The sequence below is a fragment of the Sus scrofa genome, chromosome Y (genome assembly GCF_054392235.1).
Source record: "Sus scrofa isolate SSC_HxYL_T2T_F1_AM1 chromosome Y, Sscrofa_HxYL_maternal_Yorkshire_Landrace_v2.0, whole genome shotgun sequence".
NCBI lineage: Eukaryota > Metazoa > Chordata > Mammalia > Artiodactyla > Suidae > Sus > Sus scrofa.
This window is the reverse complement of record NC_139402.1, coordinates 1,769,681-1,791,499: the sequence shown is the minus strand read 5'-3', so window position 1 is coordinate 1,791,499 and position 21,819 is coordinate 1,769,681. Positions and strand designations below refer to the sequence as shown.

General features: G+C 57.7%; 1 protein-coding gene and 1 long non-coding RNA gene across 5 annotated transcripts in view; both read left to right on the top strand.

The window, feature by feature from the left end:
* The first annotated feature begins 12,618 nt into the window (after positions 1–12,618).
* The window catches only part of PPP2R3B (protein phosphatase 2 regulatory subunit B''beta), an 81,633-nt gene continuing 72,432 nt past the window's right edge, over positions 12,619–21,819 (top strand). For 2 of the 4 annotated variants that reach the window (XM_021081366.2, XM_021081364.2), the window contains exon 1: positions 12,619–13,394. In XM_021081366.2, the coding sequence (XP_020937025.1) occupies positions 13,062–13,394 (333 nt within the window). In that variant the 5' untranslated portion in view covers positions 12,619–13,061. Of the gene's footprint in view, positions 13,430–21,819 lie in introns of all 4 variants that reach the window. The other 2 variants (XM_021081369.2, XM_085009095.1) reach the window with 2 other exon arrangements.
* LOC146394322 (uncharacterized) lies at positions 14,267–21,223 on the top strand. The gene is made up of 2 exons (XR_014836230.1): positions 14,267–15,032; positions 16,239–21,223. It is a non-coding gene; the product is annotated as an uncharacterized LOC146394322 (long non-coding RNA).

The window sequence follows — 21,819 nt, the reverse complement described above, 5'->3', positions numbered from 1 at the left end:
GGGTTAATGACATTCCTCAGATTCTGGAGCCAGACAGCAATGCAGCCTTAATGCCAGGCGTGGCTGCAATTTCCTGAAATTTCCTGGTACGCAACCTCTGGGGCATGAAGAAGAGCCCTTAAAATAACCTGAGGTCCATGCTGCCAACAGGAGCCTGTGCCCAGCTGTCCCCCAAGGACATGCCTGCTGCCTGGCTCCGGAGGGACACAACGCACAGCCGGGACCGCCGAGCCCTGTGTCCTCGTCAACCTTGGGGATGGCGGCCAGAGAAAGACCGGGGTGTCTGGGCAGCCTCGTCCGAATGGTTTGTCACAAGACGCCCCCGTTTGAGAGAGTCGTCAGGACTTCTGCCCACTCCCAGCCCCAGGCTGACGGGCTGCGTTCCGTTCCCGACACCCCCCACCATGCGGGGTCCCCGAGGCTGCAGGTGACCACACAGTGGAGCTTAAAACCACAAACCTCCATCCTCCCCCAGCCCTGGGGACCAGACCTCTAAGGTCAAGGGGTCCCAGGGCCGTGCTGCCTCTGGAGGCTCAGGGGAGGGTCCTTGGTCCCCGGGGTCTGTTTTCTCTGTAACTTCCTTAGATGTTCCGATTTCTCCCATCGCACCCAAAACTTCCATGGTTAGAAAGTAATTCGCTGTTGCTGTGCCGTGATCTAAGGCACGAACCTTGGCCCTCAGAAGTAAAACCCTGAGGGATTTCCTGCCGTGGCGCAGCAGAAACGAATCTGAATAGCATCCATAAGGTGGTGGGTTTGATCCCCGCCCTCGCTCAGCAGGTTGAGGATCCGACGTTGCCCTGAGCTGTGGTGTAGGTCGCAGACAAGGCTCGGATCTGGCGTTGCTGTGGCTGCGGCATAGGCCAGCAGCTGTAGCTCTGATGCGACCCCTAGCCTGGGAACCTCCATATGCCACCAGTGCAACCCTTAAAAAAAAAGCAAAAAAAAAAAAAAAAGAAAAATACAACCCTGCATCATCAAGGAACATGTGAGCTCACATTCAGAGTCAAATGTGGGTCTTAAAAAAGGACAAATACCATGTCTAACCCCCCAGCACCCTTAACACTGTGTTCACTGAAAGAAAAATACACCACACCCGTTGTCTAAAGAGTTTCCACCTCCTTTGAGTCCAAGGGGAATCATAGGTCACAGCAAAAGTCCTCTAGCTAGGAGTTCCCACCACGGTGCAGTAGGTTAAGAATCTGACTGCAGCAGCTCCAGTTTCTGCAGAGGCACAGGTTGGATCCGCAGCACATCGCAATGGGTTAAAGAATCCGGGGCTGGGAGTTTCCGCCGTGGTGCAGTGGAAACGAATCTCACTAGTACGGAGGTGTGGTTGACTTACAATATTATATTCGTTTCAGGAGTACAGCGTAATGACTCACACATCTGACAGGTTATCCTCCCTTAGAGGTTATTACAAGATAATGGCTCGAGGAGTTCCTATTATGGCTCAGCAGGGTAAGAACCTGACATAGTGTCCATGAGGATGCGGGTTCGATCCCTGGCCTCACTCAGTGGGTTAAGGATCCGGCGTTGCCCTGAGCTGTGGTGTAGGTCGCAGATGAAGCTCAGATCTGGTGTAGCTGTGGCTCTGGTGTCGGTCGGCAGCTGCTCCTCTGATTCAACCCCTAGCCTGGGAACTTCCATATGCTGCAGGTGCGGCCCTAAAAAGAAGGGGGGGAAAGGTCATGCCTCTGTTCCCTGCGCTGCATGATCTGTCCTTGCAGCTTCTCTCTTATACATGGTCGTCTGTACCTCTCCCCGCTCCCCCCTTCTGCCCCTCCCCCTTCCTTCTCCCCCTGGGAACCTCTCCTTGCTTCTCTGCATCCGAATCTACTTCCTTCTTGTTTTATTCACTAGTTTGTTTGTTTTAGATTCCACACGTAAGTGATATCATGTGATATTTGTCTTTCTCAGACTTCACTTACTAGGAAAATCTCTAGTTGCATCCATGTTGCTGCAAATGCATGACCCGCCTTTTGTCAGGGCTGAGTAATATTCCGCTGTGTATGTGGACCACCTCTTCTTTCTCTGTGCCTCTGTCAATGGACCTTCAGGTCACTTCCACATCTTGGCTGTTGTGAATAGCAGGGCAGTGAGCATGGGCGTGGGAGGCGGGGCGATTTTCCTAAGATAGTTTTGCAGAGTGAGGACTTTTAAACCACAGAAAATGCACATCTCTCAGAACCGATCACAGAGTTGCTTTTGAAGAGAATTTAAGGGAACAGCCAAAGGGGAGACCATGTGTTTATTAAAGAAAAACACAGGCAGGTTATCTGGACTGAAGCGGAGGCGTCGCTCCCGCTCTGGGGCAGGTGTATTCCACAAGGCTCCCCTCCCAGCCCAGGTGGGCGGGGGCCCCAACCAGCCTGGAACCCACAGGAGAAGAGCATCCTGAGCATTTGCGTTTTTCACCGTGCCCCGATCAGAGCTGATCCTCAAAGTTTGTGACTCTCAGCCGAGTAAGTGCTTGGCTCCCAAGGGTGCTTTTTGCCTCCGTGCAATGTAACCAAACAAGGAAGTTTTTCCCCATTATCTGGAATCATTATTTAAAGTCGTTGGCTTAAGAGCCTTATCAAATGACTCCAGGCTTACAGAGAAGTGTCTCTTCTCTTCTGAGGGGGATGAAGGGTGGTGGGCGATGGTGAGTGAGGGCTCTGGGTCCACCACAAGTGGAGGTGGGGCTGCGTGAGCATTCTGGGGCGGCCACAACCGATGGCCACACACCAGGGGCTTAAAGCCACACAAAGTCATTGGGCTCAAGTCCTGGGGGACAGGCGTCTGAGGTCAAGGGGGCCCGGGGCCGTGCTCCCTCCACAGGCTCCAAGGGAGGGTCCTTTCTGCCTCTTCCAGCTTCTGGGGGCTCCAAGTGGCCCTGAGCTGGTGGTCACCTCACTTCTGTCTCTGCCTCCATCTTTATGTGGCTTCTCCTCTGTGTCTGGGTCTCCTCTCCTGTCTCGTAGAAGGACACTGTCCTTGGAGGGAGGAGCCCCTCATCCAGGAGGACCTCCTCTCAGACCCTTCCCGTGGCTTCTCCTCTGTGTCTGGGTCTCCTCTCCTGTCTCGTAGAAGGACACTGTCCTTGGAGGGAGGAGCCCCTCATCCAGGAGGACCTCCTCTCAGACCCTTCCCGTGGCTTCTCCTCTGTGTCTGGGTCTCCTCTCCTGTCTCGTAGAAGGTCACTGTCCTTGGAGGGAGGAGCCCCTCATCCAGGAGGACCTCCTCTCAGACCCTTCCCGTGGCTTCTCCTCTGTGTCTGGGTCTCCTCTCCTGTCTCGTAGAAGGTCACTGTCCTTGGAGGGAGGAGCCCCTCATCCAGGAGGACCTCCTCTCAGACCCTTCCCGTGGCTTCTCCTCTGTGTCTGGGTCTCCTCTCCTGCCTCCAATTCCATCCAATTCTCCATCGCCCGCCAAGGATGCATCTTCCCCATCAACCCTCAGGAAACATGTCCAGGTCTGTGGGACCCACGGCTTCTGCTCATTTCCCACAAGGACAACGGTCCTGGTCTTCGGTCTCGGTGGCAGGCAGCTGCCGCCTTGCCCTGGCCCCCGACGCCTTTCCAGGCGGTTGCGTCCATTACATCTTCATTTCTTACCAGCCGTTATTCTCTCCCATTGCGACGGAGCAGTTACAGGTTCGGTCATCAGAGGATGCAGCGTCTGGGCGCTGTGATGCGTGTTGCTGCACTTTGCGAGAATAGTGAAGAGACGTCATTATTTCCCTCGGTCCCGCGGTGGCTTCTGCCTTTTGATTACCTGCACCAGAAGCATTTCCATAGGCCATCCTTCACCCTGCGGGTGCCAGGCGCTGAATATTCAGATTACATTGGAGCTTTTTGCCCATGGATAAGGAATTGGATGCTCTTCTACCACACACAGTGTCTCCCGGAACGGGAAATCGAGTGGAAGGGGGCGGAAAGCAAGTCAGAAGCCGAAGTGCTTTTCCTTATCACCGAAACCTGAAACAGCGCCGGGGGGAACCGGGGGCTGCAGAGGGAATTCAATCAGACGAGAAAAGGAATGGGGGCCTTTTTAACCTGCCGCTCATGTTGCCAAACACGTGGCAGCCAGGGGCTGGGGGTGGCGGGCAGGGTCGCCTTCCCAGGGATGAGGACGCAGGCATGGGGACTTAGGGGAAGGAGAGACACACACACACACACACACTCACTCACTCACACACACACACACACTCACACACGCCGCTGCCCTGCAACCCAGCTCTCCTGCCAGACGCCGTGCCCGCCACCCTCTGCTTCTTCCTGAACGCTTAAGATACGCAAAATTGACACCATGTCCTAGTTACACTTTCTCAGAGCATCTCTGACAACCAGCTCTCCCAGGCTGCATTAAAGCTGAGCTGGCTGGACTTTCTCACCAGAACTGCCCCGTTTTAACAGTGACCCCAGGCTGTGAGTGTCCTGGGGTGGCCACGACAGATGACTCCAAACTGGGGGGCTTAAAACAGCACAAGGGCACCCTCCCCCATCCTGGGGACCAGACTCTGAGGTCACAGTGTCCCCGGGCCACGCTCCTTCCAGACACTCGGGGGGAGGGTCCTTCCTGCCTCCTCCAGCTTCTGGGGGCTCCAGGCGGCCCTGGGCTGGTGGCCGCCTCCCTCCCGTCTCTGCCTCCATGTTCCCGTGGTTTCTGCTCTGTGTCTGTGTCTCTTAGGAGGACACTGTCCTTGGAGGGAGGGCCCCCCTCATCCAGGACGACCTCCTCTCAGACCCTTCCCTTCATCACACCTGCAAAGACCCTGTTTCCAAATACGGCCTGGTTCACAGGTTCTGGGTTGGGGTGAGGACATAACTGCGGGGCCCCCACTGAAGCCCTTACCCTGGGGTCGGGGAACAGGGATCTCTGTAAGAACGGTGTTGCCCTTTTCAGAGGCAACACCAGGCTTGGGACAACCTTCGCTAGGTTCTCCAAACCTCAGGGCAGCCCTGCATCTGCCAACTTTCTGCAAACACCTTCACTGGTTCTCCCCCGATGGCTAATCAGACCCGTGTCACCAGGTCGTCTTAGAGCCAGGTAAAATGCAGGGCACCCTTAGCAACGGTCTCCTCAGAGGCCTCAAATATTCATGGGACAATAGAGAAAGCGCATCAAGGGCAGAGAGTGGCCACAGGGCCAGGGGCACGGGGAGAAGGCCACTTCTGCCTGGGCACGGCCGGGCCTGCCTCGTTCCTCGCGGGCCCTGTGCTGGGGCCCCTGCCACCTCGCCTGTCACATTCTGATCCCACGGCCTCACACCCTGTCTTCCGAGCCCCTTCCCTGCTCCCTTTCATGGGTGTGTCTTGGTTGCTACCTACGGGCTTCCTCTTCTTTTTTAAAATTAAGGTGGTATTCATGTGATATGAAAATAAGCATTGCCCCTGGACAGTGGTACCACCATCTGGAATCCCATGCCCATAAACGACCATCCTTCTCACTGTCACGGTCATAGTCACAGGCCCCAAACATATTGCATCATTTCAGTCCCCGGCATGAAAACCTTCACTGTTCTGCCTTTTGTGTAGCAGTCAGCTAGCGGCAGGTAACAGCCACTCCCATGATCACTGGTTACAGTAGCACTCCTCTCTTTCCCTTAAGGCATCTACACCCATAGGTGGCTGGGCGTTGGCTGACGTGCACTGGCCCTTCTCTCTAAACTCAGTGACTGGGCTTCTTCCCTGAGTTCCCTCAGGGCTCACTGGCCCACCCTTGGGAGTGGCTGTGCTCACAGGTAGCTGTGACACCTTTTGTTTTGTCCACTTAAGGATAGCCCAGGAGGCAGTATCCTGAAATACTGCCCAAAGAGGAAAGGGGGACTCTCAGGATAGAAGTCATAGGAGCTCCTGTTGTGGCTCAGTGGTAACAAATCTGACTAGTAACCATGAGGCTGTGGCTGACTGCTTGCAGTGCAGAAATACATTCTGTTGGAGTTCCCGTTGTGGCTCAGTGGGTGAAGAACCCAACTAGTATCCATAAGGATGCGGGTTCAACCCCTGGCCTCACTCAGTGGGTTAAGAATCTGGCATTGCCATGAGCTGTGGTGTAGGTCAGAAACACGGCTTGGATCCTGCCTTGCCTGCCAGCCTACACCACAGCCACAGCAACACAGGATCTGAGCCACATCTGCGACCTACACCACAGCTCACAGCAATACCAGGTCCTTAACCCACCGAGCGAGGCCAGGGATCGAACCCTCATCCTCACGAATACTAGTCGGATTCGTTTCCGCTGCACCATGATGGGAACTCCTGTAAAGTATATTTTAAAATCTTTGGTTTTCAAGGATCCCTTTTGGGATATGGTGAACTGTGATCACACAAAATATTTTGTTTTTTGAGAAAAATAAAATTATGATCCTTTCATTTTAAATTTTTTTTAATTGTCAGGTTTCTGCGGCATTTTGCCTACAAAGCTGCTGCTTAGGAAACATTCCATGGATCTCCCCTCCTTTTTGTCCCCATTGCAGAAAATCTGAAGTGTAAGGAATGACCCTATAACAATCTTTGTTGAAGAAAACGTTCAAAGGCCATTTGAGCCCGGGTTTCGCGTCTGGAAACCTTTCCCTGAAGCCACGTGGCTTTTAATGAAGCGAGAAGTGGGGCAGTGGGTCCTGGGGTTGTTTGAGGCCCACCAGGAAGGCGGCTCAGGGGTGACCGTGGTTGACAGGAAGGCACTGTTTCCTCAGGCATCACAGAAGGCGCAAACGTCCAGTGTGGGAACGTGTGTGCCGGGGCCACCCCACCGAGACGGGACGCACTTGTCACTTCCTCCACTTTCTCATGGTACAAAAGGAAGTTTCATGGGGCAACGAACTGCTGAGGAAGAAACCAGCCAGGAATAAAGCAAAGCACAGAAAGGCCAGGGAGGGGAGGTCCTGCTGCGGCTCAGTGGGTTAACAACCCGACCAGGATCCCTGCAGGTTCGATGCCTGGCCTCTCTCAGTGGGTTAAAGATCCTGCGTTGCCACGAGCGGCTTGGATCTGGTGTGGCAGTGGCTGTGGCGTAGGCTGGAAGCTGCAGCTCCCATTTGACCCCTAGCCTGGAAACTTCCATATGCTGCAGGTGCGGCCCTAAAAAGCAAAAAAAAACCCGTAACATACCTCCGTACTTTCCATCCTCAAGGAGACCCCAACTCCACGTGCACAGAGAGACTGCTCTGGGTCAGAAGTTGGGGTGGAGGGTACCAGGCCATAACAAGTCTAGATAAACTTCCCACCATGCTCTGCGCCGAAATCCATCTCGGCCAAAAGATGGAGATCAGGGAGGGCCCCGGGTCCAGTCAGGTGTGAAGGACAAAACAAGGTCCCTGCCCAAAGGAAGACGAAGTCCCGGAAGAACTGCCCCATGATTTAAATCACCTCTCTGGCTCCTCATTCAGGGGGACGCCCGCACCCTCACTCCTCCTCTGGCTGCGTGTGACTGGGCTGCGTCTGCCCTACACGCATAAACTACTGCTCTGTGTGCGCTCCCACAGGTGGTACTGTGTCTCTAACAATACACTTTGTATCTGTTTCAAGTCTTTTGCCTCCTTGAAACACTCTTTCTTTCCACAGGGGGGCAAGAATCCGGGGAAGTCTGCCTTTCGCTGATAGGGATGGAGTCGGCCCAGGTGGTTGTAGAGGTCCCAGGAGAGGACTACAGATATCGAGGGGAACGTATGGGACGTTGGGAGATCACCGTAGGTTAATAAATTGCTCCTGAAAAAAGCCATCAGCCAAGGCAGGCTGGCTTGCGGAGTGGAGGTGCCAGAACTGCTTCAGGTCGTTGGGTGGGGATGGGATGAGGCCTGCATTCGGATTCCGTCCACCAAGGGCAGAAGGCTGAGGACCGCCCTTCAGCTGATTTAAATACCCACCTTACCCATACCAAGGAGGAGCCACTCCTCCTGGAAAGGAAGAGGCAGGCTTTTCCAACCCCGACTCCCCCTTGGAGGAGAAAACTGTGGCCCATCAGATCCTGGGGGCAGAGCTTCCCTGCCCGCCCCTTGCATCTCTCACTAGCATCCTTTCTTAGTAGATCTATTTCTTGTCCATCACGTTGTCTCTTTGCTGAATTCCTTTGGCGCAGAGGCACAAAGAATCTGAACCTTAGTAAGTCCAGACAACAGGTGAGTGCTAATTTAAAATGTCGATTCAAGTCCCAATCTGGGTTTAGGCTGGGTTCGAGCCGAAGCACGTGGGTTCAAGGCCCAATCTGGGTTCTGGCTGGGTTCAAGTCCCAGCACGTGGGTTCAAGGCCCAGAATGGGTTCTGGCCGGGTTCAAGTCCCGGCACGTGGGTTCAAGGCCCAGTATGGGTTCTGGCCGGGTTCAAGTCCCGGCACGTGGGTTCAAGGCCCAGAATGGGTTCTGGCCGGGTTCAAGTCCCGGCATGTGGGTTCAAGGCCCAATTTAGGTTCTGGCTGGGTTCAAGTCCCGGCACGTGGATTCAAGGCCCAGTATGGGTTCTGGCCGGGTTCAAGTCCCGGCACGTGGGCTCAAGTCCCAGTATGGGTTCTGGCCGGGTTCAAGTCCCGGCATGTGGGTTCAAGGCCCAGTATGGGTTCTGGCCGGGTTCAAGTCCCGGCACGTGGGCTCAAGGCCCAGAATGGGTTCTGGCCGGGTTCAAGTCCCGGCATGTGGGTTCAAGGCCCAATCTAGGTTCTGGCCGGGTTCAAGTCCCGGCACGTGGATTCAAGGCCCAGTATGGGTTCTGGCCGGGTTCAAGTCCCGGCACGTGGGCTCAAGGCCCAGTATGGGTTCTGGCCGGGTTCAAGTCCCGGCACGTGGGCTCAAGGCCCAGTATGGGTTCTGGCTGGGTTCAAGTCCCGGCACGTGGGTTCAAGGCCCAGTCTAGGTTCTGGCCGGGTTCAAGTCCCAGCACATGGGTTCAAGGCCCAATTTAGGTTCTGGCCGGGTTCAAGTCCCGGCACGTGGGTTCAAGGCCCAATTTAGGTTCTGGCTGGGTTCAAGTACCAGCACGTGGGTTCAAGTCCCGGCACGTGGATTCAAGGCCCAGTATGGGTTCTGGCTGGGTTCAAGTCCTGGCACGTGGGTTCAAGGCCCAGAATGGGTTCTGGCCGGGTTCAAGTCCCGGCACGTGGGTTCAAGGCCCAGTATGGGTTCTGGCTGGGTTCAAGTCCCGGCACGTGGGTTCAAGGCCCAATTTAGGTTCTGGCCGGGTTCAAGTCCCAGCACATGGGTTCAAGGCCCAAACTAGGTTCTGGCCGGGTTTAAGGCCCAGTATGGGTTCTGGCCGGGTTCAAGTCCCGGCACGTGGGCTCAAGTCCCAGTATGGGTTCTGGCCGGGTTCAAGTCCCGGCACGTGGGCTCAAGGCCCAGTATGGGTTCTGGCCGGGTTCAAGTCCCGGCACGTGGGCTCAAGGCCCAGTATGGGTTCTGGCTGGGTTCAAGTCCCGGCACGTGGGTTCAAGGCCCAGTATGGGTTCTGGCTGGGTTCAAGTCCCGGCACGTGGGTTCAAGGCCCAATTTAGGTTCTGGCCGGGTTCAAGTCCCAGCACATGGGTTCAAGTCCCGGCACGTGGATTCAAGGCCCAGTATGGGTTCTGGCTGGGTTCAAGTCCCGGCACGTGGGTTCAAGGCCCAGTATGGGTTCTGGCCGGGTTTAAGTCCCGGCATGTGGGTTCAAGGCCCAGAATGGGTTCTGGCTGGGTTCAAGTCCCGGCACGTGGGTTCAAGGCCCAGAATGGGTTCTGGCCGGGTTCAAGTCCCGGTATGTGGGTTCAAGGCCCAATCTAGGTTCTGGCCGGGTTCAAGTCCCAGTATGGGTTCTGGCCGGGTTCAAGTCCTGGCACGTGGATTCAAGGCCCAGTATGGGTTCTGGCCGGGTTCAAGTCCCGGCACGTGGGCTCAAGTCCCAGTATGGGTTCTGGCCGGGTTCAAGTTCCGGCACGTGGGTTCAAGGCCCAATCTAGGTTCTGGCCGGGTTCAAGTCCCGGCACGTGGGCTCAAGGCCCAGTATGGGTTCTGGCCGGGTTCAAGTCCCGGCACGTGGGCTCAAGGCCCAGTATGGGTTCTGGCCGGGTTCAAGTCCCGGCACGTGGGTTCAAGGCCCAGTATGGGTTCTGGCCGGGTTCAAGTCCCAGCACATGGGTTCAAGGCCCAATTTAGGTTCTGGCTGGGTTCAAGTCCCGGCACGTGGGTTCAAGGCCCAATTTAGGTTCTGGCCGGGTTCGAGTCCCAGCACGTTGGTTCAAGTCCCGGCACGTGGGTTCAAGGCCCAGTATGGGTTCTGGCCGGGTTCAAGTCCCGGCACGTAGGTTCAAGGCCCAGTATGGGTTCTGGCCGGGTTCAAGTCCTGGCACGTGGGCTCAAGGCCCAGTATGGGTTCTGGCCGGGTTCAAGTCCCGGCATGTGGGTTCAAGGCCCAATCTAGGTTCTGGCCGGGTTCAAGTCCCGGCACGTAGGTTCAAGGCCCAATCTGGGTTCTGGCCTGGTTGAGGCCGTTAGTGCTGTCAGTTTCACAGCCTCTATCTGGTCTAGCGGCTAAGTCCCTGGTTTTCATCCTGGCTGCTCAGTTTCAATTCCTGAGCAGAGAGTTAAGATCTTGCTTCAAGCCATTACCCACTCTGTCTCTCTGAGATAAGGAGCAAACTCCACCCCCAACCCCCATGCTGAGGCTCTCCTGCCACCGCTGGAATGTAGAGTAGCCAGCAGAGCTCCCCGTGTCTGTCTGGAGGGTGGCAGTGCCCATCCCAGGTCCAGCTAGCCTCGGGCCCCACGGCAGCTCTTGGCCCTTGGGGTCGGGAGCCTGCCCGGCTGCACGCAGTGAAGGTGGTTCTGTTTCTGAGTTTATTGCCGTCCAGTTGGCAGACACACAGGCTCTTCCTTCGTTCTCTCGGCCTGGCCGGGGGCATAAAGCCGTCTTGTGCAGGCCCTTCCCCTGCAAAACCACAGGGGTGAATGGAAGCTCGTTTAAAAGACCCAGAGTGAAACGCACGTTTGTTCTTTGAGAAGATGTCTGTTTTGCGATGCCCTCAGAGATGTGTATTAGGATTTACTGCTCTCCAGACGCGTCAGCCCGTGAATAGAAAGAAGTGTCCGGAATTCCTGCCTCACGGCTGTTTCGGGACCCAGGACACTCGGGTTTTATCCTCATCTTCAGCTGGACGAAGAATGTCTTGGTCCATCAGTCAACAAAGGATGTTGCAGTCCGCAGTCGCCCGCCCTGGGGGGATTGGGGGCGGGGTGGGGAGGGGAATTAGGGCTCTGGCTGCACTTAGAGATTTAAGGAGCCAACAAGGAGTGATTTCCATGGGCCCAGATTCTAGCATCTTCCCATAATAGAAAAAGGCTAAATTTATTAAGTTGAAATGTCAAGCTCTCTTTTTGTTTTTCTTTTTATGGCCGAGCTCCACCTGTGAAGTTAACGCCACAGCTTTCGGCAATGCCAACTCCTTCACCCACTGATGGATGGGTTAAGGAAGCCAGCCTTGCATCCTCAGAGAGACAACTTCAGGTCCTTAACCCTTTGAGCCTCAAGGGGATCTCCCAGTTTTCTTTAATTAACAGTACCCTTTTAATGTCCCAGGAACCTTGTTTTTGTTGCAAAATCTTCTCCGTATCCTGGCTCCTCCCCAACCCTCCCTCAGAGCCATCTGCAAGGCTGCCTCCTGGGCTTGAAGCCTTCAGCAAGGCGGCCAAATGAAATATAATTCTCCACGTTTGAGAAAATTTTGTTTTCAGTTGACAAACGCGAATGAAGTTTGCAATCAATACACACACAAAATAAAACCATAGTTTAAGAGTATTACGCAATGAGTGTAGCTATATTTATACGAAGAAGAGACCCCAGCTCATAAGAACTTGAAACTACCTCCTAATAGAGAGCAAACCCAAGGGAAGACTTTTAAAATAAAGAAAAAAAAAAAATCAAGACATAAGGGAAAGAGATGCATATGTGCTGCGTGGGTGATTTATTAAAAGGACAAACTGAAAGAAGCTAGTCGAGGGGCCGAAGGCTATTGAGGTGATTAATTCCGCCTCTATCGATTTAGATGGATGCTTTTCGCCATTCTGAGTGGTTCATGCTCATCCTAAAAGGCCAGCTTTAAAGCACTTGCACCCCTCCAACCCACCATTACCATTTCATTAACAGAATTATCGTCGAGGCGAGGCTGGCGGGGTGATGGGGGGGCCCATCTTACTTAAAAACCGCACCTGCGCCCCACCTCCGCCTCGGGGCGCTTCCGCGCCCGCCGCGCGCGTGCTCGTTCCCGGGCCGGTAGGCACGCACTGCGCACGCTCCCCGCGGTACCACTCCCTTCTCCTGCGGCGCTGCCAGGCCTCCCAGGCGCGCTGGGCTGGCGCGCACTGCGCATGCCCGACCCCCCAGCCGCCGCCGCCGCCTCCTCCTCCTCCTCCCGCCCCCTGCCGAGCTCGCCCCGAGGATGCCCGCATCGCTGCGGCCCTAGGGGCCCCTCGCTGGCGCGGGCCGTCCCCCGCAAATCCCTCAAAGCGGAACGACTTCTAAGTGGGGCACCCGCGGTCCTCAACCGCTGTCCCCACCCCGGTCCCCACCCCGCTCCTGGGCGCCCCCCAGCGCCCTTGCACAGGCCCGGCCCGAGTTGTGGGCGCGGATGGGAGGATCGTGATAACGCCACGCGTTGCGGGTGACGCACAACGCAGGCGACCTTCTAGGGGCGCGCGCCTCGGGCGCCCGTTTTGAAGCTGCCCTGAGCTGGGCGGGCCCTGCTGCGGTCCGAACGCCCGCCTCGCCCGGGCCCCGCGAGTCCACGCAGCCCCGGGGCGGGGCGCCGCCCCCCACCCCTTGCGCAGGAGCCCCACCCGGCCGGCGCCGCTCGCCCCGGACCCAGGACCCCGGACCCAGGACCCCAGACCCGCGACCCCCGCCGGCCGGCCGCCTTCACCCGGGACCTCCGGTCCGGAACCCTGACTCTGCCGGGCCCCGCCTCCTCCTCTGGCCCCGAATCACGACTCCCTCGGACTCCCCTTTGGCGGCCGTAGCCCGCTCGGCGGTTCATTCAGGCCCGAGTTCTGTCCGGGTCCCGGGCACGTGTGCGGGAGGAAGGGGGTCCCCCAGGAAGGGGGGCGCCGAGTCCCGGAGATGCCGCCCGGCAAAGTCCTGCAGCCGGTCCTGAAGATGAAGGTGGATGAGCTCTTCCTGTGCTGGCTCAGCGAGCCCAGCACGCAGGCGATGCTCCAGGACTGTTTGCAGAGGATCAAGGTGCCCGGCAGGCCCGAGAGGGGCGGAGGAGACACGAGGCAGCCCGCGCCCCCGCTCGCCGCCCCAGCCCCGGCCTGCAGACCTCGCGGCCCCGGTAGCCTGGGCGCGCCCAGTCCGGCCCCGGCGTCCACCGCACTCCCAGTGGGAGCCGCCTCTAGTGCCCGGAGTGGGCCACCTGTTCGAGGGCCTCGTAGATCCGCAGGGACCAGAGTAGTAAGTTACTCTTCCTTCTGCTAACACCTGCGCAGGTAATTCGGGTCGCGTAAACTCACGTGTGGCTCCGAGGTGGCCGAGGCTGGTGGAGGAATGTCAGGGGTGATGGCGCTTGCACGTCTAGTCTGTACCCCCTACCCGACCCCCCCAAGAAACTCCCGCACACCGAAAAATGTCTTTGACGCAGTCCCATGTGGCTTGCGGTTCTGGAGTTTGTTTCCAGTTGGGTTTAGTTACCCACAGCGACTCTCCTACTTAGCTGCCGAACCTGGAGCTTTTATCCCTAATTTATCCCCAATAAGGACATTTGGGCAGCAGTGTATTTCTTTTTTCTTTTTGCTTTTTTGGGCCCCAGGTGCGACCTATGGAAGTTCCCAGGCTACGGATCACATCAGAGCTGCAGCTCCGGTCTGTGCCACAGCCACACCAGATCCCAGCCGCATCTGCAACCCACACCACAGCTCACGGCAACGCCGGATCCGTAACCCACTGAGCAGACCAGGAATTGAACCTGCATCCTCGTGGATACCACCTGGGTTCTTAACCCGCTGAGCCGCCACGGGAACACCAACAGCACCTACTTGTGCACTGCAGACAGAAAGCCACAGCGGGGTGCAAGTTCAGTTCCCATAGGTGTGCACAGCAGGGAAGGGGGGTCTCTCCCCCTGGAGAGAGGTTGTGGACGACGTGAGCTGTGGGACCTGGCAGCGCACTGAACTTAAGAGGGGAGGGCGTGGGGGAAGGGTGGACCTCCCGGGAACCGATGAACAGACTGGGAACAGAACAGATCAGAAGTTTCTGCTCAGAGACCAGAGCGGTCGGACCCCAGAAGGCGGGCTGCTGAGCCGGGGGCCATGCCGGGCAGCTGCGCTGGGCAGGGCGCAGCGTTCTGGGCTGCGGGATGTGCGTCATGGCTGGCTGCTGGGCTCCCGAAGGGTGGTGTTGCCCCAGGACCACTGTCAGGCGTGGCGCCCCAGAGAGGCCAGCTTCCGCCTCGGGGGGCCTGTCGTGGCTGCCCTGCCGTAGAAAACGGGGATGAGAGGCTGCTGAGGAGGCAGGGGGAGATGAAAGATCCCCCCCACCCCGCCCCCGTCCGTGCTTTCCATCACCAGATAGAATAAGACAGCAGCAGGAGGAACGGGTTTTGAGGAAACGCAGAAAGACTGTCTCTTCAAAGTCCCAAGAGTCTTGGAAAAGTAATGACAGACCTTGTGTGGCACCTGAAGGTGGCTTTGAACCCGTCTGGGTGTATGTGCAGCTTGGGGCCTGCTTCTCTTGGATTTTGAGGCACGCGTAACCCAAAAAGACCTGTCTTTTCATTGGGACAAAGTGATAAGCGCTCTTTTGCCCCAAGAAGTGGATAATTAACTCCGGAATAGTGTTCGTAGAGAAAACGCCACGAGGAAAGCAGGGAACCCTACTTCTTCACGGACTGCTAGTGGTCCCTGCCGAGGGGAGCCCCGCTGGCCGGGTGGACCACTGTCTGATTGTCCGTTGACACGAGGACCCCTCGGGTGGTGCTGGGTGCTTCCCGAGGACGGGTCACTCCTGGCGGAATGACCTGGGAGTGGAATTGCTGGGTCGTACGCCACGTGTGTTTAACTTAAAACATAAAAACGGAGTTTCCGTCATGGCTCAGTGGTTAAGGAACCCGACTAGGATCCATGAGGATGCAGGCTCCATCCCTGGACTCGCTTAGTGGGTCAAGGATCCAGCGTTGCCGTGAGCTGTGGTGTGGGTCGCAGATGGGCTTGGGTGCAGTGTGGCTGTGGCTCTGGTGTTGGCCAGCAGCTGTAGCTCCGATTCGACCCTAGCCTGGGAACTTCCATATGCTGCAGGTGCGGCCCCAAGTAAAATAAAATAAAAACAAAAAAGCCGTTCCCAAAGCCCCTGAGTGATTCCATGCTGGGTGTCTGTCCCATTTCCCCCCGCCGTGCGAGCCATCCACGTTCTCCCAGCCCCGGCTGTCTTCGGACCTACTCCAGCCGTCCTGGTGGGTGTGCTGGGTGTCCCGGTTTTATCTGCCTTTCCCAGTCTCCTGACGGCAGCATCGCTTCGTGAGTTATCAGCAGATGTGCGCCGTCCCCGGCCCTCTGCCCCCTGGGGCTCCGGGTGGCTTCTGCTTCTGAGCTGCCAGGGCTCTTCGTGGGGGTCCCGTGCAGCGCCTTTGTTTCACGCGTTTCTCTTCGGTCTGTGTCCCGTTTTGTCATTTGTTTAACATGTGTTTTGAAAGCACGAGCTGTTAATTTTTCGATTCTTTTAATTTTTTTCTCATCTGGTTTTTATTGACAACGTCCTGTCTGTGACATGCGGGCCTCTGCCAGGGTCTCCAGGGTTGTTTGTCTTTTCCCCCCTAGCGGTTTCCTGGGCTTTGCTTTTTCATGCAGGCTTCTGATCCCTTTCACATCAGGCTCCGCGGTGACACTAGTGACCCAGGGACCCCAGCAGTTTTGGAATCTTCTCTCTTCTTTGCCACTAGGTTGCATTGTCGGAAGTCAGGCGGCTGTGTGAGTCTGGGTCTGTTTTCTGATGTCCGCCCCCCGATCGCGCTTGTGCTGTCTCTCTGTGGCGCTGGGTAAGCACCGGGAGGGAGGCAGGTGACGTGCGGCCAGCTCTGTGCTTTTATCTATTTATTGTTCTTTTTACAGCCCCACCTGCGGCAGATGATGTGGGGGTTCCCAGGTTAGGGGTCCAGTCGGAGCTGCAGCTGCTGGCCTACCCCACAGCCACAGCCACGTGGGATCGGAGCTGCCTCTGTGACCTACACCACAGCTCACGGCACCGCCGGGTCCTTCACCCACTGGGCAAGGCCAGGGATGGAACCTGCATCCTCATGGATCCTAGTTGGGTTTGTTACCGCTGAGCCACGACGGGAACTCCAGTTCAACACACAGGAATGTAGAACACACGTGGATCTTGCTTTCGGAAATTCGGAAGCTGGAGGAAATCTGATGAAATCGCCAATGATCCCTGCCGGTTTGCTGCTGATCCACCAGGGCAACTCCAGCTCTCATGTCCGCGTCTCCAGGAGACTCAGCTTGTCAGCTTCTACGAAACACCCTATTGGAGTCTCGGTTGGGGTGGCGTTGCATCTGCTGATACTTAGGGCACAGTTGATGAATTTCACATGCGGAGTTCTCCAGCCCGTGGGTGCTGGATGTCTTTGCATTTCCCCGCGCCTCTCACGCCTTCTCCCAGCAGCGCTGTGCGCAGTCTTGCATCTCCTCTGTTCATTGTTTACCGTCTGTCGAGATTGTTAACTCTTTGCAGCCGCGTTGTAGTTTGGGGGATCCAGTTAGCCCTTGGTTTTCGCAGGATGTGAGGCCGTGTTCTCGCAGGTTGGAAGCGGGTGCCTGGGAGACACGCTCGTGTCCGTGTCCTCAGGCGTGACCCCGCGTGTTTACCTTGACGCATCTTCCGTAGGTGTTCTCGGCGGCTGTGCTGGGGGCGGAAAAGGAGCTGGAAGCCCTCCGAGCAGAAGCCTTTCTGCTCAGAGCCTCGAGGGGCCCGCTGGCGGGCTTTGCGATGGGGCCGAGCTCGGCTGCACTCAGTTCTGCTCTTCCAGCGAAGAACGCTCGCTCTCCGGCTTCCCTATTGTGCTGCCGAGAGTCTCGGTGGAGGAAGGAGGGGAAACATGGAGAACGTGGCCTCGGTTGAGAGCTTTGCCTCGGTGGAGGGGCTGGAAGGGTGTCACCCACCCCGCTCTTCCTGACCAGTGGCCCAGAGGCTTCTGGGATCGTGTGGTGGCACCATGCCATCATCCTGTCCTCTGGGGCCTCCCAGACCGGGAGGAAGCCTCTGCTCCACGGCCCCGCAGCCCACGCGGGCTCGCCAAGGGCAGCTCACTGGGGCCCCCCCAACCAGGCTGTGGATGCTGCCCAGCTGCCAGTCCTGCTCCCGACTGGCCACAGCAGGGGCTGTGGGACAGCTGAGGGGCCAGGGGACTCAGGTTGCCACAGCCCACCCCCCAGCAGTACTGGGCAGGGCCCTGCCCTCAAGTCCCGAGTTCCCCCAAAGCTGCCCGGGGCCACGTGTGCCAGCTTCCCAGACCTCGTGCGGGGGCTCGGCTGGAAGAGGCCGATCACAGCTCTGTCCTGGAAGGCTGCGGAGGGTGGGGGCGGGGGGGAGCCCTGTGTGGCAGGACAAGCCCTGGGGGGGCACTGGTTCAGAGGGCGTGGTTCTGCGGCCCTGGGCCAGGCCCCAGTCAGTCCTGGTTCAGGGGCCTTGGTTGAGTCCTGGTTCAGCCCAGGTTTGGTTCTGGGTCCGTCCTGGTTCCGGAGTCCTCGTTTGGTCCTGTGTCCATCCTGGTACAGGGGCCCTGGTCCGTCCTGGTTCAGGCCTGGTTCAGGGGCCCCGGTTCAGGAGGGGCTAAAGGTAAAGGCGGGGAGAGCCTCTGGGGGCTTCCCAACAAGCAGGCAGCCTCAGGCTGGCTCTGTCCCCATGGCCCCACAAAGACTGTGTGGCCCCCTGAGTTGTCCCGTGTTGGGTGGAGACCTCTGGAGGGGGAGGGGGAATAGTGCCCGTCCTCCCCCCCGCAGAGTCACCCACAAGAATCCCGTGCTTCGTGCTGCAGGGGGAGGCCCTCGTGGCGGCGACTCAGGCCCAGGGCTTTTGGGACCTGGGGTTTAGTGGCTGTCAAGGGAAGAGCTGTGTACCCTGCGTTCCCCTCTGATGGCGTTATTGCTAGGATTTATGTTGGTTTTATTGGAGCATTTGTTTCATCAGCGCTCAGGGCAGGGCTGCGGGAGGGCCTCAGGTCGGGGCCAGACAAGGGCAGCTCTCGGAGCTCTGGAGGGCACTTTGGGAACAGGTCCGCAGCACAGGGGGCTTCCGGAGCCTTTGTTAGTGCTGTGACCTCGTGACCTGCTCAGAGGACCTGGTGAGGATGGAGGTGGGGTGGGGGGGTCCTGAGGGGGAGGACAGGGGTGGAGGGACAGCTGGCTGGGAGGCTTGTGGAAACCGTTGCTGAGCCCCTGTCCCGATTTCCAGTTTCAGGGTCTGAGGTGGTGGTGGAGTTTGTCTCTAGCCTTTTTTGGGGTCTGCTGCTGGGACCCCCCCGGGAGGACCCCTGCTTCACACAGTAGAGACAGTCTGTCCTTTCCGGGGACAGCAGGCTCCTGTGACGGCCTCATGACCCACAGGTGTCCGTGGTTTCAGGAGCAGGACTGGGGACCTGCCTTCTGGACCCACACTCTTCGTCTTGGCCCCGAAGTGGGAAGGCCGTGGGCATTGCGCTGAGAGGGCCGGGCACCGCATCAGTGCAGCCAGGGAGCCGTCGCTCGTGGGCTTGGCCGTGCGCCCTCCCGGCTGTGAGGACGAGGTGGAGGTGAGACCCGTGTCCTGTAGGCTCCCTCCTGGGTGGAGGGGGACGTTGCAGGGCGGGGTCAGGTGTGTCCTCGGAGCCGCGTGCTGGCTTTGGTTAGAGACCGTGGGAAGGTCTGCAATGAGTCCCTGCCCTTCCTCTTGCTCGCTGTCTATCTTAAGTGACCCTGGGCTGTTCTGAGGTCTGTACGTTTAAGGATTAGGTGACAGTTCGGTTGCTGTTGCTGAAACCAGCTGCCAGGACGCAGCTCAGGTGAGTGTGCCGTCCACGGCCACAGCAGCACCTCACCGGGGGCCCCGTCTGTGACGTTTCTGGCTGTTGCAGTTGAGGGAGGGCTCCTGGCACCTGGGGGTGGAGACCAGGAGTGCCTCCCCATCCCGAGGTGCCCAGGACGCCCGAGAAGGGGATGTCGCTCCCTGCCCCGGGCTGCGTGGGTCTGGGTGAGAACGGAGCCAGCAGACATGCTGGTCGTATGTCAGATCTGTCTTCTCCGATCAGGGTTTGCCCGCTCCTTCCTGCGGGTCAGAGGGTGGCTGTCTCGGACGTGGCGGGCCTGGGGGCAGCATTTGGGCCTGGGCACAGCGCCCGGACTGTGATGCCCATTGCACCAGCTTGACCAGCCTGCTGTCCAGGCTCCTCCCTCCCGGGACTCTGTCTCCCTGGTGGCTGCAGCCGGGGACACGAGGGCTGGACTTCCCCTGCTCCTCTGCTTCCTCTGGGTGCACATTCACGCTCTTGGAAGGAGGAACGAGGCACCATCATGAGGCCACGTTGGAAGGAGAGGGAGGGGACGTGCAGGCTGGCCGCGAGGTCCTGGGAGGTGGGAGGTGGGGCGGCCTCCTGGGGGGACCTCTCCGGGCAGGGGTGGAGCTTGGGGGTGGCTCATGCCCTTGGCATAATCATCAGGAGGCACCAGGAACCAGCTGGGCCAGGGAGCAATAGTGGTGTGAACAGGACTCCTCCAGGGGATGCCTGAGAAGGTGGCGTGGGGTCTCCATCAGGAGGTGGGGTGCAGGCGGTCTGTCAGGTGCTGGGGTGCAGGGTGGTCCATCAGGTGCTGGGTGCTGGGTGGTCTCCATTATGTGATAGGTGCAGGTGGTCCGTCAGGTGATGGCTGCAGGCTGGTCTCTCAGGTGCTGGAGTCCTGGGTGGTCTAACGGATGATGAGTACTGGATGGTCCGTCAGGTGCTGGGTGCTGGGTGCTGGGTGGTGTCTGTCATGAGATGGGGGCAACTGCTAGTCCTTGGACTTCAGGGTGACTCTTGCTTCCCGGGCTCCTCAGGCGTGCACTTACAGGCTCTGCCTCTTCCCCAGGCGGAGGTCCTGCCTGACTGTGACCTGGGCTTCTCCAGCCCCACACAGCAGACAGAGTGTGCCACCCCCTGTGTGTCAGCCGTGTGTCGCCTTTGGGCAGCAGTGTCGCACGGCGAGGGGGGCCCAGGTCACTGGACGTGCAGAGATGCCGTCCAAGGCAGATGGGCTGCTTGCGCTCTGGCTCTTGGAAGAGTAGGGTCTTGGGTTTTGGAGATGTGGTGCTTTCCCATTTAGGAGTCGAAAGCTGTGCTCAAACTCTTCTTCTCCTGCCTCAGCCACACCGGAGGCAGCCAGGGCTCCTCGCACCCCTGTGTCAACCGCTCTCGTGCGGCTGTAGGGGGACCTTTCCCGGCTGCGTTCGGGAATCTGTTACGACCCGTGACGCTCGCCAAGTCCAGGCGTACGGCTGTCCATGCTGTCTCCTGGCTGCACGCTGCTCAGCTGGCTGCAGGTCCCATGGGTTGTGTCCGGTGGGTCCGGGGCTTGTTTCTGGCCTTGGGCTGTGAGCGGCCCTGTGAGTACCCCTGGGGAGGTGCGTCGCCAGCTGTCCTAGGGATGGAACTAAAGAGCCATCGCGGTGTTCATGGCGAATGTACATGTCACTTTTTAAGGAACCGTCAGGCTGTCTTCCCGAGGGCTGCACACGTCCCCTGCCTCCCAGCAAGGCACAGGTGCAGCAGCGCCAGCATTCTCGCCAGCCCTCAGCATCGCCAGGCATTGGACCTGCCCCCTTTTGGAGTGTGGGCCGCTGGTGGCACCTCTGGCTTTATCTGCATTTCCTGCATCAGTGAGGTTGAGTGTACAGGGATCCATCTGAGCCGCAGCTGCAGCAGGTGCTGGATCCTTAAGCTGCTGCGCCACAGCAAGAACGCCTCGCTGTGTTGCTGAAGGCTGTTCAGACCCTCTGTTGTGTTCCCAGGGGGTGGTTAGTTTTCTTATCGAGGAGTAATTTCTGTACGTTTTCTGGATATAACTCCGTCAATAGGTAGAGGATTTGCAGAATGCCTTCCTGGTGAATGACTTTGCCTATGATCTACTTTTTTCTTCCAGTTTTACGGTGATGTAATTGACACACAGCACTTTATCCGTTTAAGCTGTTTCGCATAATGAACTGACCTACATACATCATGAAATGATTCTCACCAGAAGTTCCGTGAACATTCATCTCATACAGATAGAACTTTAAAGAAATTTTAAAAATGGGAGTTCCCTCCATGGTGCAGTGGGTTAAGAATCTGACTGCACCGGCTTGGGTCACTGTGGAAGCACGGGTTTGATTCCCAGCCCAGTGCAGAGGGCTGAAGGATCCGGCATTGCTGCAGCCATGGCATAGGTTGCAGCTGCAGTTCGGATTCAGTCCCTAGCTCGGAAACTTCCACATGCTTCTGGTGCAACCATGAAAAGTAAGTAAATAAAAAATAAGAAATATAGGAGTTCCGGTTGTGGCTTAGTGCGGTAAAAACCCAACTAGTATCCGTGAAGACGCAGGTTTGATCCCTGGCTTCGCTCAGTAGGTTAAGGATCTGGCGTTGCTGTGAGCTGTGGTGTAGGTGGTAGTTGAGGTTGTGCCTGGGTCGTAGGCTGGCAGCTGTAGCTCTGATTCGACTCCTAGCCTGGGAACTTCCATGTGCCGCGGGTGCAGCCCTAAAAAGACAAAATAAATCAGTAAATGTTAAAAGGAATTTTTCCCCCTTGGGATGGGACCTCACCATTCACGCACCGAGCTTTCATATGAAATGTACATCTGAGCTCGTTAGGTTTCCGTCTACACCACAGCCCTCATACCG